This window comes from Fomitopsis serialis (genome assembly GCF_022376445.1).
Source record: "Fomitopsis serialis strain Sig1Antser10 chromosome Unknown B0H18scaffold_57, whole genome shotgun sequence".
NCBI lineage: Eukaryota > Fungi > Basidiomycota > Agaricomycetes > Polyporales > Fomitopsidaceae > Fomitopsis > Fomitopsis serialis.
Genome location: NW_025955017.1, coordinates 228,048 through 244,316, shown reverse-complemented (window position 1 = coordinate 244,316; position 16,269 = coordinate 228,048). Strand labels below are relative to the sequence as shown.

At 58.2% G+C, this 16,269-nt stretch overlaps 2 protein-coding genes across 2 annotated transcripts; one reads left to right on the top strand and one right to left on the bottom strand.

The window, feature by feature from the left end:
• Positions 1 to 613: 613 nt before the first annotated feature.
• On the bottom strand, positions 614 to 1,899 carry B0H18DRAFT_1121212 (uncharacterized protein; the record flags this gene model as incomplete). Its single annotated transcript, XM_048034291.1, has 3 exons — positions 614 to 1,330; positions 1,393 to 1,446; positions 1,504 to 1,899. The coding sequence occupies 3 exons, from the start codon at positions 1,897 to 1,899 to the stop codon at positions 614 to 616; spliced, it is 1,167 nt and encodes a 388-aa protein (XP_047891089.1).
• Positions 1,900 to 13,309: 11,410 nt separating this feature from the next.
• Positions 13,310 to 14,635, top strand: B0H18DRAFT_1019822 (uncharacterized protein). The gene is made up of 3 exons (XM_048029462.1): positions 13,310 to 13,505; positions 13,713 to 13,779; positions 13,841 to 14,635. Exons 1-3 carry the CDS (start codon positions 13,454 to 13,456, stop codon positions 14,442 to 14,444), a joined length of 723 nt encoding a protein of 240 aa, XP_047891088.1. The 5' UTR covers positions 13,310 to 13,453; the 3' UTR covers positions 14,445 to 14,635.
• Positions 14,636 to 16,269: the final 1,634 nt, after the last annotated feature.

The window sequence follows — 16,269 nt, the reverse complement described above, 5'->3', positions numbered from 1 at the left end:
GCTCACCAGTTGTATTGACGAGCATGCTGGCTAAGAGGACTTTGGCGGTATCCTCTGGCCAGTCATGTATCAGGTTGTGCAGTAATTCCATGCATTCGTGGGCATAATTGTAGCTTCGCCCTGCATAGAACATGGGTGTCCAGAATTTGAGGATCCGTAGGATCCGAGTCGGATGTCCGTGCTTGATAGCATGACGCATCTCTCGTAGTGTCATGAGATCAAACATTGTGAGTGCAGCATGGCCCGAGGTCGTGTTTCCCTTGACCGACTTGATTCCGTCGGCCTCAAGACGATCTGGTGAAGACATGACATATGTATCGACGATCGTCTCGCACATGGTCCGGAATTCGGCTGCTGTTGGTCTCTGCGAGGAGAGCTCTGTCGTGTCCTTGAGCGAGGGTTGAGACTGCAGCGGAAATCACGAGTGCTCGTAGGACACAATCCAAGAAACGCAGCCATGCATAGAAGTCGAATTTCTGGATATTGATCTCGCTCCGGTTTCGGAGCAAATCACGGAGTGTCTGAAGGCTCGTTGTGTCCCTGTTTGCTCCGCCCCAAAGGTTTTTGGCACATGCCTGGATGAAGTTGAAGCATACATGCATAAGCCCACTCGTCATAGCGAGGCTTGAGAGGTGGTCCGCCCTGAAATCGGAGCGATCGACTCCTCTTTGGTCCTGCGCTGCCCGATCGCGTGCAGTTGTGAGCCGGTCCCAAGAACGAAGAACATTGTATCTTCGAAGACTGCTTTAGGGATCTGCAGTACATCGATGAAATAGTGTTTCAACACGGCCATGTTGCCGCGTGTCGACCCTTGCTCTTGGTCGAACGTCGGTAGGTAATGGCGATCGGTCTTGCGTACGGGAATCGCATCGGGGTCAACAAGCCCTGGAACACTTGCACGGAAACCCGCAAATCCCGCAACCTCGTCCACCAGAATCATCATGACATGGCTGATAGCTGCGTCACGGAAGGCAGTATGGTCTGCTTCACTCGGCACAATGTCCTGCAAGGCTGTCTGTGCAGGCAGCCGGTGACGAGTCCCACGGCATGCTTCGAAACGCTCAACACTTGCGAGGCGATGTGCGGTCCCACTTTCAGGAAGGGTGAGGCTGATGACCATCGCGGATACCTGGTCATGCTGTACAGCACCGTGGAGAACTGATGTCTCCCACACACCGGAGACCCAGTTGAAATTGTCGTATGGCAGCATGATCATATTTCGGGGGTCGTTGGCGATCTTGCGTGCGATGCGAAGTGCGTTCGCCGAGAGCACCAGGATAGAGGTACATAGGTGATCATAAGACACAGAGACACCGAAGCGATTCAGCATCTGGACGAGGCGCTTCGGTGCACGGTTATCCATAGGATCATGCTATTGATGACCTGATGTACGTTGGACTTCTGGCTACGCAGATTCAACAGTATCGATGTCGCCAATGTGCACCCCTATATGCAATACTCTGTAAGCACAGGTCTAAACAGCTAGGCCCGAAACACACGCACATCGTCTGGATTCCGGCTTTCGCTATCCCTCGCTGTGTTCTCCTTGTTGATGATTGCCTTCATGATCATCCGAGTCCGAGGCATAGTCTTGGAATACGCTGCCGTGAGGTCCTCGATTCGGAAGGACTTCAGCTGTGCGACAGACACGGTTGTCGCTGGCGAGCGAAGTCGTTCAGCATACACAGTATGCGGTCCTTCCGCAGCTCTGTCTGTGAGCCAGCCTGCCTCCCGTGCACATATCTTCGCTGCTCTCTCTGCGACCCAGCTGCATACGTCCTCGTCCCGCAGTCCAGACATCGACCAGAGCACTTCCAGCAGCTCCGGGATTCCACCATTGCCCTTCCATGTATTCACATAGTTCTTGATACCTCCGGAGTTCGAGGAGAACAGCGTCATGAGGAATGTACGAAGTGAAAAGCGGGAGGTTCTCCCGCATGAATTTCAGTACTGCGAACGCCTTCTCCTCGTCACTGCGGCGCCGCGCAGGAAGACCATGGCTTGGTACATAGCTCAGGTCTCCTTCGTCATCCTCTGGGAAGTCCGGCAGTGTACCGAAAGGCTCCGGCGGCAGGTCATCGACCTCAATCGCCTCCACTGGTGGTGACGAACTCGGCAATAGAGCTCAATGCTTCGGGCTCATCCGAGTCGTCAACGAGTGTCAGATAGCCGGTATTTCGCACAGATCGAGTAAGATAGGATAACGGCATGATTTATTGCAGTCTAGTGGAAGATATGTAGCCAAGGTCGAGATTGTACGCTCGCGCGAGCCTCAAAGGCGAGAGACGCGACGCGCGAGTGAGTGAAGCGCCCCCGCGAGTCGCGAGACGCAAAGGTCCCCTAGGGCGCTCGTTCTCGTCCAGACTCTCACGGACGGGTTCCCTTTTAGGGTGTCCGTGAGAGGCGGGTTCGAGACTAGGATCCATCCTGCGGGGACACGCTCGGGGCTGCTCGGGGGCGCGGCTGAATTCTGATATCATGCACCGCCCTGATGGGAACTTGAGATGCGGCATCCTACGCTAACTGCGGTTGTAGTCATCAAAGTACATGTTTGATCGATGTGGCGGTTGTAATACTGTGTCGTTCAGAATCAGCGTCTCGCGAGAGGATTGTCCTACCGAGTCGTCTGGGTCAGACGCGACTGAACTCTGGTGCCATGTAATCCTGAGGCCCCAAAGAAGACGACGTATATGGCTGCATCTGAGGGTGGAAGGCACGTTGAGGCACGATGGTCATTACCAAATGACTTGATGTGATTTAGATCAATGCCAGATGCCCTTTCCGCAGCACCTGCCGATGTGCAGTGATCCACATTTTGTCAAGTCGAGTACAACTACCGCTGAACAAACACTGCACTTACCGCACATCTCGCGGCCGGTAGACACCTGTTTGGATCGAAGAACCGCCGTCTCACTCCCATCAAGTCGATACAGGACAGTGTCAGTCTGGAACGAGGGTGAGGCGTGGCCGAGGCAGTCACTCATGATCTAACCAAGTTGCGGGTCATTTGATGCTACCTCCTATATGCTCTATTGAATGCCATGCTAGTTGCATGAGCACGTCGGTACTCTCAAAAAATCACTGGCAGACGCAACAATCACCTTGATCTGGGACAGTAGGAGACTCGACGCTGTACTGCCAGTGCCGTGGTTCAGTGAACGCTGAACTTGAACGGCAAACGTTGTGCCAGTGCGTTATACGTAGAAACCGTAGAAGGGCCAGCAGATGTGAGAAAGAACGCGCAACAAACAGCTAGAGAGGTTGTTGTGCGCCATCGTGAGGTTTCGACTGCTAAGTTGTACTATCGCGTAAGTACCGAGGCCTGTGCATATCGTTAGCGCCCGAGGAGGACGGATGAGATCTGAGATCTGAGATCTGACGGTAGACCATCCTACTACTCATCCGTCGCTACCTCTCTCGCAAAGTAACGCACATCCAACACTTGCATTGACCGAGCGTGTACTTCGATGGATATCCTGTCCAGAACGACTGCTGAGCAAACTGCACCTCATCACGCGCAGAACCATCCATATTCAAACCGCGGATCCGATGCCCTAGCCCGCCTCTTAGTCGGCGATGCATGTATTGCTCGAAACCCGCGGAGAGGGTGTGGTGTTGAGAAGATGTGCTGCGTGTAAGATGGAGAAGTATTGTGTGCGTTTCGTCTCATGTCTACATGCCTCTAGTGGTGCTTGTCGTGCTTATAGCTGATACGTTGCCCGTGGACTCTGCAGGACAAGCAGTGCCAAAAGGCTGCCTGGCCACTGCACAAGATGATCTGCAAGCTGAACCAAGAGTCGCGTGCTCTTTTCAAGACGATCTCGAATTCCGACGAACGATACAAAGATCTACACGGCTTCCTAACCAAACACGAGCTCACCATCTCCGATGCTGCCGTGGAATGCGTTCGCGCCCATTATCTGCCTCCTGCGCAAACTTTCCCTGCCACCCATGCCACTACCGATACTGGTGCCAAGCTCGGACGGGTGCATATGCTCATAGAGCTCGTATGGGTCAGTGGCGCCGGACATGTTGAGGGTGTCGGCAGCAGCAACGAGAGTCCAGTAGTGCGGTCAGTCTGAGCGCTTGTATACCGGTCCGGCGTCCCAACCGAGCTTCTGGTTGAAAGACTGCTGCTTGGGGTCGTAGCCGCGGAAACGAGAAACGAGAAATATCAGCAGACTACGCTATTACAGCTCAGGTCACGTGTGACCTCGTCTACCGTTAAGTACAAGACAAGGGCGAGCATACTTATAGGTCAAATGTAAGGCGAAGAGGCATATAGGTAAGGGCGGAGAGGCGGGCATATGGACAGCAAGGTGACGAACCATAGGGAAGAGGAGAATGAGTAGGATATTAGACAAAGTGGCGAAGTCACGTGTACGGACGGTACACAGTGGGGCTGCTGTGGATGCGGAGTTCGGGGCCATGCATGCAATCACGAAGCCGAGATGTCGACGCAGTGGAGACACCGCGTCCTCTCTTAAGATAAGGATGGTTACATGGGGCTTCGTCCTCAGCGACAATGAAGGGAAGAAACAAATCAAACAAACAAACGAGACTGTTGCCAGCTAGTCGACGATATGAAGTCCGTGTAAAACATCCCTTATGGTGGACCAATCGATCTGCGGTATCTCAGCCCACGAAAATACATCTTCCTCCACGAACCATGAGCAATAGAGGTGACGGCCCTTGGCGTCATCAACCTCACGCCGAACCATGCGCGTGGAACAGGCGGTGATAGTCCCGGGGTCTGTGCGAGGTCAATAGGGCCATTCGGAAGGTTGAAGCGGCCGCCACTGTACCGGCCCAATGTCGCCACGACGTCGTAAGAGCCGTAAGGGCTGCCGTTGTCAAAGTGCTCTGGACATACCCGATTGCGGACAACCGCCAACCCGGTGAAGCACGACGCCCAGTGGGAGATGACCTCTTGAAGGCCCTCCTCCTCCCCAGCGCGAGAACGACAGGCCATCCCGAGCTGGTACTGTTCCGGGTGAATGACAGAGATGATCGCCGCGATGAGCGCATTAGTCTCTGCCATGTTGTCAAGAAATCGCTGGCCAGAGTTCCAGTTCCTTCCCGTGAGAGTGGTCGATGGTCTCGGGGGCACGTCACCGATCTGCGCCAAAGTCAGTAGCCAAGCCAGCGCTGAGAGGCGGCGCACACGCGCACCGGGTTCGGCGAGTAATACCAGGCGGGCGCGAAAGTGGGCGTTCCCGGGATCCCTCGGGCGACTGGCGGAAGAGTCCTTCCTGTGTGGGCCAACTGCGGGGCGTCTCGCTGGATTTCTGTTCGTTCTCCTGGAGCTGACGAGGCACGCCGTCTAATGCGTCCACGATTTTCCTCTGCATCGAATATCAGTGGTGGGAAAGAGGAGGGCGTCACTTCGCAGACCTGGCGAGAAGGCAGCAGAATGCCGGGCAGGTACCAGAGGATGATTTTCCCGAATTTGTCGGAAAACGTGCAAGGAAGGCTCGCTGCCTCATTCTTGCGGCCATTCGATCCTCCATATCGAAGCAAAATCTTGTCGTCTCCTTCTGGGTGGTCGTGAACCGCCTTGAGCCGATCGCAATACCTGACAGCATCTATTTCGGTGCACACATCTGCGTCTACTGCGTGAGCATCTCCAAAACAGCTAGGTTCAGTTGATCGCGTACAGCCGTCGCACATAGCATGCGCCAGTAACCTCGCAGCGAAGGCAAGTTCAGCCGTCAAAGATGCAGACAAGCGATCTGGCTTGTTGTTCTCGATTTCGGACGGCATCTCAAGGCCGTAGCCATTGCGCGCCTTATGGATTTTCCGTATAGCCAACATCGTCTGTGCGTGAAGAACGCCAGACGCTGTCTGTACAAGTTCGAACGCTGAAGGCGTGCGGTGTTAGCCCGTGACATTCACCGAGACGGAGACTTACCTGTGAGGTTCTTCATTCTGGGCCGCGGCAGCGTCAGGGAAGAGGAAGTAGGAGTGAATCGAAAACAGAAGTCGAACAACGCCAACGGCCCAACTTTAGCGCCGGGTAGTGGCCGCTGATCAGATCAGCACGATTCCGCCCGTGATCGGCGCCGAAGCGCGGCAGCCTGGGCGGCCCATGCCGGCGCCTATGCCTAGATGGTTGTCGAACCCACTTGGAACCCACCGCGGGATACTGTCCCGTTTCGACCAAGGGTTCAGTCACGTCTCACAAGCCTTCTGAAATAGACATTTAGTTCTCTTGTCACATGTCACAGATGGGTACTCCGGGACGTACCGACCTAAAATGGTGGGGGCGACCCGCCACTGGTCACAGAGGGTTCTGAATTCGGGCCCCTAGTTCATCTGTCACATGTCACACCCACTGAACCTGTGGTCGAAACGGAACAGTAGGCAGCGTCGGCGATATTGGACACCGGCGTCACTGTCTTGCGGCAATTCGCGAGTTACGCAATGGGCGCCGGCGGGGGTGTGTATAGTCGAGTGGGGTGAGATGAGAATGGGAGTGTTGTGGTGTCTGTTCTCGGCGCCGCTTCAAGCCAGGATCTTGGCCATACAGCTCATGAGAGCTATAGGCCTGTAGGATTTCGCAACCGAGTAGTCGCTTTTCCCAGGTTTGCGTAGCACGACTGTTGTGGATATTTTCCACTCCTCTGGTTAGTAGTGCAGGTCGAACGTAGCGCGAAAGAGGCAGCCGAGAAAGGGGACTAATAGATCTGCGCACCGTTTGTAAACCTCGTTGGGTGTCTTGAACTCCTTGAGGCGGTGGCAGGCAGCGTGGATCTGATGGTCCGAGACATGTGCGAATTTGAAGGCCGGGGGAGGGTAGTGTTCAGCGTCCGGGTCTGGGAGCTCGAGGTCTGGTGGGGGTTGTGGGAAGAACGTCTCGTAGAGGACGCGGCTTTTCGCCTCGTTCTCGCGCTCCAGTCGAGCACTGCCCTGGCGGTGCAGCGGTGGCACTCTGCTTTTGCTGCCATCGTTCGAGCCTGAGCGTATGTACTTCCCCACGGTCCAGATCGACTTCGCGTCGGCCTCTTCGAGCCACGCATCCCAGTGCGCCTTCTTGGCAGCGCGTACGTGTTCTTGACATATATAACCATGAGTTCATCCAGATCGTGCGATAAGCAATCTCAGTGCTAGCGTAAGTTAAAAATACATGATATAGATGCTGCTGAAAAGGCTGGGCATTATTCCCCCTGGTCCATCAATTCCTCCCCAGCCTGATTATCGGGCGCCGTCTTGCTCTCGGACTCGGAGGCCAGCTGGTCGCTCTCTTCGTCGATCTCGCCGGTTCGGGGGCGCTTCCTTCCTGAGCCCTGAGCGTTATACGTCGGACCACCGAGTAGAGGGGCGATTGGATGACCTCGCGGCTTTCCGCGCCTCCACAACGCGTCGAGCTCCGTTTGTTCCTGAGCGGTGGCCCGCGCTGCTGAGGAGGTAGATGCCGTGCGCGTACGGCCGTTTGCAACGTCGGGTTGCTCAACACTCAGAGATACGGGGGAAAGTGTGCGCGGTCTCTCTGGGAGAGACGCCGAACCCGACAAATAGGCGACGGCGGCGGGGGATCTCATGGCCCAGCCCGTGGGCCTATTCCAGCCAGGCGCTGCGCCTGCTGAGATCCGGCTTGCCGGCAGCGCCCTCTTATATGTGGGGGCTGCGTCTTCGACTGGCTCGTCAACTTCTGGCAACGGCGGAAGTAGCGAGCCCGGTGCGGGAGGGAGAGCGTGTCGTGGGCTTTGTTCTCGTCAGCTGGACGGGGGATCGAGTCTGGAAGAGGGGCGAAAATAACGGATTCCGCGCCCTCGGAAGCGGTGGGGGACGGTGGTGATGTTAGGAGGCGCACTGGAGTCAGAGGGCTCAGCGGAGCCGAGGGCACTCTGACCACGCGATTAATGTCGTCGCGAATTTTGATTTCGATCTCTCGAACGCGTTCCAGAGTCAAATCCATCGCCTGGAGTGTCCCCCCTTGACAAGGTCTATGTCGCTGCGCAGTGTGCACGCCTGCTCGACTCCACTCCTCATCGTCGCAATGTCGGCTGAAATGTCAGCAATGACGCCCTCCAGCTGCGCCTTCTCCGCGTGAAGCTGGTTGACTTCCTCGCGAAGCTGGTTGACTTGCTGCCCCATATCCCCCGTTGTGAGAGCCAACTCGTCGCGTATCTTGTCCACCTCAGACCACGTGGGACCAGTGCTCGGCGCTGGGCCATTGGCCACCTCTTCGACCCTCGCCTGCAGCACTGCGTGCCTCTCGCTCTCATACTTGAGGAAGAGGATGATACTCGCCCACGCGTCGGCAGGATTGAATGAGGCCTGCGGCGTAGCTACACCCTGCGTCGCCAGGAACCGGATGTAACCCTCCGCCTCCTGCCTTGCCTGTAAACTCAATGGTGCGGGAACCGACGGCGTGGCCGATCTGGGGCACAGACAGGGAGGGAACCGACGGCGTGGCCGACGTCTGGGGCACAGACAGGGAGGGAACCGACGGCGTAGCCGACGTCTGGGGCACAGACAGGGAGGGAACCGACGGCGTGGCCGACGTCTGGGGCACAGACAGGGAGGGCCCGCGTGGGCTGCGCTTGGAGATGATGGCACGGGCGACATTCTAATCAGCCCGGCGAACGCGTCAGTCTGCTCGTCACCATCTGAGATCGAGATGACGTCGTCCTCTTGGTGCGCCTGAGCTGCTTCCGGAGAAGACGCCGGTCTCTTCCCAGCGGCGTGGGATGGTGGGCGCTTCGGCTACGGAGAGGCATGAGGACTGGTTCAAAAAGATGTTGGGGCAAACTCACCGCCTCGGGAACAGGCACGACGCCTTCGCCACCCGTTTCGTCCGCGGGCGTTTCGATCAAATTGATCACATCGGCGTCCTCGTCGAGATCAATTGGCTTGTCGGGCGAAATCCCTCGGCCGACTAGTTTCGCCTTCTTCCGGGCACTCCGCTTCTTCGAAGTTGGCTCGGCCTTGTGACCCTCCTCGTCGCTCTCTGGCTCGCTCTCCGTGTCGCCTTTCCTGTCCAGCTTGGGAGGCTCTATAAGTTGGCCCCGTGCTAAGGCGGACCGACGCACGGCGACCCAGTCCATCAGCTTGTCGCTGACCCGTTTATCCGTATTGTCCCAGGTATCCAGGTCGACGACCCAAGAACCGGGTTTCCCCTGTATCCCATTCCAAACCGGCAGGTCCGGGTATGGTAGGCGCTGGGCCTTCCGGTCGGCCACCCACATTCGCCATTCGGCGGCGGCCGTCCCTGCGATGCTGTTCTTGAAGACACGCCCGTCGTGCATGTGGCGCGGGACGAGCGAACAGGCCGATTTAGCTGTCTGACAGCCCGTGCAGCGAGCCATCACGACCTTGTGGGTCGGCTTCCTCTTGTGCGCCCCAACAACGTAGAGGCACGTTTTGCCCAAGTGGAGGCAGCGGTCGCATTCCACGGGCTAAATCATCAGGGTCCGCTGGTGAACCGAAAGCGGCGCAACTCACCGGATGAATCAAGTCCCCAACCCTCGCCTTTGATTCGGCCAGTTCGTAAGCGTTGACTTGCACCGACACAGGCGCCTTTACAGGAGGCGCCGTACCCCCGTTGCCGTCGGCGCGCGCCACCTCTTCCTCTCGGTCGACCTCCATTAGCGCTGTGGAGGGCCCGGCCTCCTTGCGATCCGCGGCCCCCTTCCCCGCATTTGTCTGGCGGCCGTGAATCCCCTCGGCCATTGCCAATGGCTCTTCTTCATCCGAGCCGACGCGGGCCCTCGACTTGAGCCCAGCCTTGCCGCCTTTCCCCAACCCCTGCCCCCTCTTGACGACATCGGGTGGCTTCACAACATTAATGCGCTTCCGCTTCTTCTCCTGCACGCCCTCGGCCGCCTCGCCAACCGGCGCTGAGTCCATCGGCCGAGTCCGCTTCTTACTGGTGGCGGTGCCGACCTCTGCGGAGTCAGCCCCTTGTAAGTTTCTAGCAAGACTGAGTAATGAATACCAAATCCTTACCATCCGAGGGTCCCGCAGTGGGCCTTTCTCCCTCCGCGCTGGTTGAGACGGGTCGACGGCCGTCTCTGAAGCGCTTGTAAGCGAGTGAATCAAGACGCTAAGGGATGGCGTACTTGGCTTCCACCATTCGTGCGCACGCGCCGCATAGCGTTCAATGTCCATAGCCACAATATACTTTTCAGGTATCTGCGTCGGAGGGGGCAGAAATCCGCCCTAATGTCAAGATTAAATTCTGTTTTCAATAGTAAAAGGTACAGAGCGGAAGCCAACAAAGGGGGCATCTTCAAACTGCCTGCATTAGCCGCCTGCACGATGCCATACCAATGTTTCTTCTGCGAAGAATGAGTAACCTACTCGAGGATGAGTCTCGTGGGATTCACCATAAGAGTGCACAACGCTTGCTGCGCGGCCGGACGCTCTGCCTCCGGTGCCTCAATCGCTGCATGTACGTAGGCGGAAAGGAGGAGTACTTGTTCCTCCGTTATCGGCGGAAAGCCGGTGCTGTCCTTCACGACCTTAGCCGTGTCTTCCGAGATGGCGGGCTTCGACATGCCGTCAACTGTGAGACGCCGTCGAGCGTTGTGTGGCGTGTAGAGGCGGAGGGGCGCAATTGAGTCAACGGCTATGTAAGCCGCGGAATCTTCAGGCATGTTTGACAGCGCATCAAATTCACGTGATTGCTTCCCACGCGTGTTTCACCCGCATCAGCGCCCGCGCGTCGCGAATCTGTGTGGCTTCCGACCTGACCGTCGCCAATTCCCGCTTGCCCCGCGGCGGTCGCCATTCGCCCATTCCATACCACAGGTATGTGTAAGCTCCGTGGATGCCATAATTGAGCGACTCATCGCTAACCGGCGTCAGTCTTGCGCAGCCCATAGGCAATATGGGTCCTGATCGAACTCCCCACAAGAGGCGCCGTGGCAGCTACGGTGAGTAACTCGGCTCGGTGGGACACTCACTCGGTGACAATTGCCCTCATAGAGGTGATGGTTGGAGGAGCTCGACGGCCGGCGAGGCATCTCGGCGGCAACGAAGACACAGGCATTCCTCCTCTCCGCGGTCCACCCGCTCCAGTTCTGGCACCTCCCCCCTTCCCACGTCACTCGGCTGGCATGGCCATTCCGCCCCCCCCTATTGCGACCTGCTGGTGCCTCCCCTGGGGCCTCCCGCACCCATTCTTTCCCCCCTCCCGGCAAGGCCTCCTCCACCTGTTTCTAGGGCTCTCCCGGCTTCACCGGCGCGTGTTCCTGGCCGGCCGGCTTATCCTCCTTCGCCGGTCTTTGCCCCGCCTTCCCCGCACCCGCACCCCCGCTCGCCGATCTTTGCCCCGCTCCCCCTCAGTCGCCGCTTTTTGCCCCGCTTCCCCCCTCGTCGCCGCTTTTTGCCCGCTTCCCCCCCCGCTCGCCGCTTTTTGCTCCGCTTCCCCTCCTCGCTCGCCGCTTTTTGCCCCGCTTCCCCCCCCAGTCGCCGCTTTTTGCCCGCTTCCCCCCCCCAGTCACCTCTCCCCCCTCGTCACCTCTTTTTGCCCGCTTCCCCTCCTCGCTCGCCGCTTTATGCTCCGCTTCCCCCTCGCTCGCCGATCTTTGCCCGCTTCCCCCTCCCCGCTCGCCGGTCTTTGACTCGCTTCCCTCCCGTCCGGCATCGCCACCTTTTCCTTCGGCGCACGCACCTATACAGATACCTGCGATGCTCGATCGAGCTCTGTTGAGTCCGCGAGCCCGGCAAGCGGCGGCTGCTCGCACTGGATCTTCGGTGCTCGCAAACCCGCTTCGGGTGCCGCAAAGGCCGCGATTGGCATTTGATCCCGACGCAGCTCAGCGCGCTTCTGAACGGCGCGCATCGCTTCGCCCTCGAAAGCCGAAGCAGGTACTGGTAAGTCGCGCGCAGTCGACTTATCACCGCCTCTCACCCGCCTCGTATCCAGGGCAAGCTCCGCAGCGGTGGGTATTTCGAAGGGCTCTGTTTCAATGAGAATCTTGAAGCCGGTAAGTACCCTCAGCACTTCAGCCTGGCCTGTGCTGATTCTGGCAGGTCCGTACCTTTGTCAGTCTGACGATTTTGACGATGGCCCGCCAGTTCCGAACCAGGGTCCCCTGATGGACGCCGGCCGATCGTCCTTCTATGACGTTGAGCGCATAATCGGCCACCGGATGGTCAGGCGGGGCTCTGAATTCATTTATACTTATGAGGTGAAGTGGGATGAGACGACTTGGGAGCCTAGGGACAACGTCGCCGGCATGCCCGCCTATTACGAGTATTGGGAGAGCATGGGCCCATGCTGATCGTCTTCGTATACTGTGTTCAACTAGTCAATGTTGTATAATATTGAGATCCCAGTGTACGCTGTGCTTGGTCTGGGCTCCATCGAACGACAGCAATCAGTTCGCCCGCGGTGGGCTCCGCCGCGACGCCCGCAGCCGCCTTATGAGGCGGCGCCCCTTCCGATCGGACACTTCGCACCGCCTTTCCAATAACCTTCCCGCCTCGCTGAATGCGCCTCTCGACAGACTCTACCGTTGCGCTTGCGACGAACGAAAAGGCTGCCAAGCGGACCCAAACGTAGGACGAGACGAGCGCCGCAACGATGAGTGCCGTGCCTGTTGGGGCTCAGGGTTAGCAAATAGCACCGCGCGAGAGCTGCCAACTTCGTACCGAGACGAGGGTTCGTCGTTCAAGGCTGGAAGGGGAATCAACGGCTTTCCGTCGCCTTGCAGGTTACACATATACAGTCATCGACGGCTCCTTGAGACGCCCAAATCGCGTTTGGCGTCTTGCATCGGAACACCGCGTACTCTTCGAGATCGGACAGTGTACGCACAATCAGGCATGTCCAAGGCATCCTACAAAAAAATTGTATCCTTATCCATAGAGCGAGCGTTGCACACTAAGGAGATCAGTCGCGATTTTTCTTATCAAGACCTTGCCCGGTCCTTGAGACACCTGCCTAAAATGGTAACTATCCCAAGTGCTCATCAGTGCAGATGGCTCTTCCAGACTCTTTCCTCAAGTGAAATATCCTTACAAACCATTGGAATGATCACTGACAGTACAAAGGAAACTTCCTTTGTGTTTAACCCCCACTTTCGCGCCGTTCCGCATAGTAGGGATTATGGGCCGGTATGATTATGTAATGGTACTTGCTAAATCGGGTAATGAAATTCATGAAATGTGGTTTTCCATGTTCTTCGACATACCGTGCAGCGACCAGCGCTCGCACCATCGCAAACACGGTCTCAGTAGGTACATGACAACGGTAAGCAAATTGTTGTCATTTTTCTAGGCTAGCAGGCTTCACTGAGCACGCACTGAAGCCCGCTGTCTCAAGGACCGGGGTGTCTCAAGGAGCCGTCGATGACTGTAGTACACGCAGATGGGCCACTCCGTAACGGACGGCACGTGCATTGGAACACTGTCGCGACGCGCTTGAGGCACTCGTACCGTTCCACAGCTCGAACACGACGGGATCAAGCGCAAAACGAGTCCAGACGGAGAAGTCACAAGAATGAGGAGCAAGAGCGATGGGCGAGGGCTAAGCAGAGAGACGAAAACCAAATGTGAGTCCTCTGTTCTGTACCTACTATATAACGACTTCTGTTGCTACGCGCATTGACGAGCTTAAAGCTCCGAGTCGTGGTGCCTACTTGTCCACCAGCTCGCGCATCCAGCCCATCCTCTCACTCATTCGCTTGCCCACCCGCGCGCCGCTCTCACCCCCAAGTTCTGCCCTCTCGCGCTCGCTCACTCATTCACCACATACCAAGTCACGCTTGCCTCATCTCCTGCTCACCCGCGCATCCGTGGGTTGCGGCCGCAGGGTCAGCATGTCAGGTGAGTGCACCGCTGTCCATCCCGACCCCATTGCCAACCCCGGCAAGTGATTGTCCACCAGGACGACTGGACAGAGACGAGCCCGACGAAGACGGCCCTACCGGTTCGCTCGGTTCCAGCACCTCGCGCGGCGTATCCTCTCCACCAACTGCCTTAACCGCTCGCTCGTCACCTACCTCGTTTGGCGTGCACTCTCTGCGGCGAACCGCGGCAAGCCGCTCCTCCCCCGCCTTTGCCGCACGGTCTCTGACTCGGTGTTCTACGTGGAATTCCTGCTCCTCATCCCACGGACGCCGCGCCACATCGACTTGCAGCACTGGGACGAGGTGTACGGCCCGAAGTACGAGATATCGACGAAGACGGAGTGTGAGTGCATGCGAAATCTGACGGCGCGCGACCAGCCGACGACACAAGCCCGTTGGTGCAAACCCATACCGCGCACGGACCCACTGGCATCGAAGAATTGGCCGCCTAACAGATACGGATCACGAACCGACGCGCACGGGTACGACGCGGGCCAGTTCGCCGTACATAATGCTCGGTACAGCGCAGCTCAACGAGCAGCACTGCGACAAGCAACAGTCCACCAGGCATCCGGCGCGGCGTGCAATGGCCTGCCGAGCAACAGCCGGGCATACCCCAGCTCGACGCGCATACGCCCGTGAAGGATGAGTGTGCCGCATCCTAGCCCGAGGAGGAGCCAGGCCACCGAGTACGAACAGGACGAGCGGGAGAGAGCCTGCTGCGCGCACCCACTGGGCAGACGGTAGCTCGCACGTTTCTACGGTACATTATGATTAGCTAGCGCTGTTCTGTACAGTAGTAGTGATCAATAAAATAATATTGAGTTGACTTCTATGCCCTGGCTGATCTTGGCTGACGAGCGTGGATGGTTAACGTTGATCGACCGCCCAACGTCGGCTATGCCAATGGTCCTCGGGGAGCGGGCGTCGGCTAGTTGCGATGTCATTCGCTAGCCGACATTGGCTGCGCCAGTGCGAAATGGCGCAGCCAATGTCACGTTGGTGGCCGGCGCTTTCTCACTGCCCGTTTTGAACGGGCTTCGTCGTGCTGCGAACAGAGCGTGTGACCGATTGCGATGGGGACGTAACCGAGACAGGGCCCGCGTTGCCGCAGGCGGTGACGGCGGGCGGCCGGGCGATCCACAGCGCAGCGAGGGAGCGCCCATTTGGCGCCCCAGCCATCCCGCGAGCGATCCGCCGCCCCGCCGGCGTTTTACTGCCTGTGGGCCGATGTTTGCCCCACCAATGGCATTCCAGTTTGCGCGATCCCGCGCAAAGAATGGCGGGTTCGACTCCCCCGCGAGCACCGCGCGGCCGCGCAGTGCAATGCGCCGCAACCGCGCGCAATTTGAAACCCTTGATTTTCCCGTGGATCCATCATACCTGTCGATCGGGAAACACGTGATCGCGAGTACCCTGGGGCTGCGCGCCTCCTCATTCTACCACTTAAACTTGCAGGGCGACCGCCGCTTCTCCCACGTCCCCAACGCAACATCTCGCCCATGACCGACTCCTCGAGCTCAGCCCCCGCCTCCCCTCGTCCCGCCCCACGCGGCGCTCGTATCCGTCCATCGCTCCACCCCGTCTCGCACGATACCGCCCCGCTTGCTCTGGCCGCCGCCACTTCGATAGCTCCTGCGGCCGGCCACGCCGACACCCCAGGGACTCCCGCCACTGACGTCGCTCACTCCGCGCTTGGAGTCGCACCGGCTGCGGGCGCTGAGCTCCGCCGAAACCCCGCAATCCGTCGGTCCGCGCGGCGCGCACCCCCGCAATACCCGCCGCCGCCCGCATACGAGACGGCGGCTCTCCCGTTGGATGCACTCGCGCCGCCTTCCTACGTCCGGCCCAGCGAGGATGCGCCTGCCATGCCCCGCTCGCTCGCGCCTCACGACGCATTGGCTAGCATACGGTGGATCGTCGAGGACATGAAGCCTCACCCGTGGTACGTTGCCTTTTCTTTCATTCTAGGTTCCATTACTGAATCTTTCAGGGTGCACTACGAGGCGTACGTGAAGCGCACCGGCCTGTTAGTGACGGCGTCGAAGGTGTCGAGCGCGCAGCAGGGCGCTCCTTTAGTATGGTACATGGCAGTTTGGGCGTCGACGGAGCAGCAGGCGATGGACTTAGAGCGGTACGTGGAGGATCTGTTCGAGGAAGACGGGCGGGATGTTATTTGAGGTGGGCGCCGCCCACATTACTATCCCGTAGTACTACTACACACGTTCTGGCTACACCACTACATATATTCAGTGTTTGCGACACTCAGCTCGCTTTCTCCCAGTCGACTTGTCACTTAGGCAATGCGCTCGCTGCGAAAGAAAGCCCGGCCGACCCGGGTAGATGTCTTCATCATGGCCAATCCGCCGCGCAATCCGCGCATGAAATGCCCGCCTCTTGCAAGGGCCTGGCGCCGCGCACGTAGACGCGCCCTAGTACAAGCTGCGTACAGCCGCTCGGTTTCTTT

What these genes read in the sequence shown, in the direction of transcription:
- B0H18DRAFT_1019822 (XM_048029462.1), top strand. Translation starts at nt 13,454, where the DNA reads ATGAGGAGCAAGAGCGATGGGCGAGGGCTAAGCAGAGAGACGAAAACC. An exon ending in CAGAGAGACGAAAACCAAAT is followed by an intron (nt 13,506 to 13,712) that starts GTGAGTCCTCTG and finishes CCACATACCAAG; the next exon opens with TCACGCTTGCCTCATCTCCT. An exon ending in CCGCAGGGTCAGCATGTCAG is followed by an intron (nt 13,780 to 13,840) that starts GTGAGTGCACCG and finishes ATTGTCCACCAG; the next exon opens with GACGACTGGACAGAGACGAG.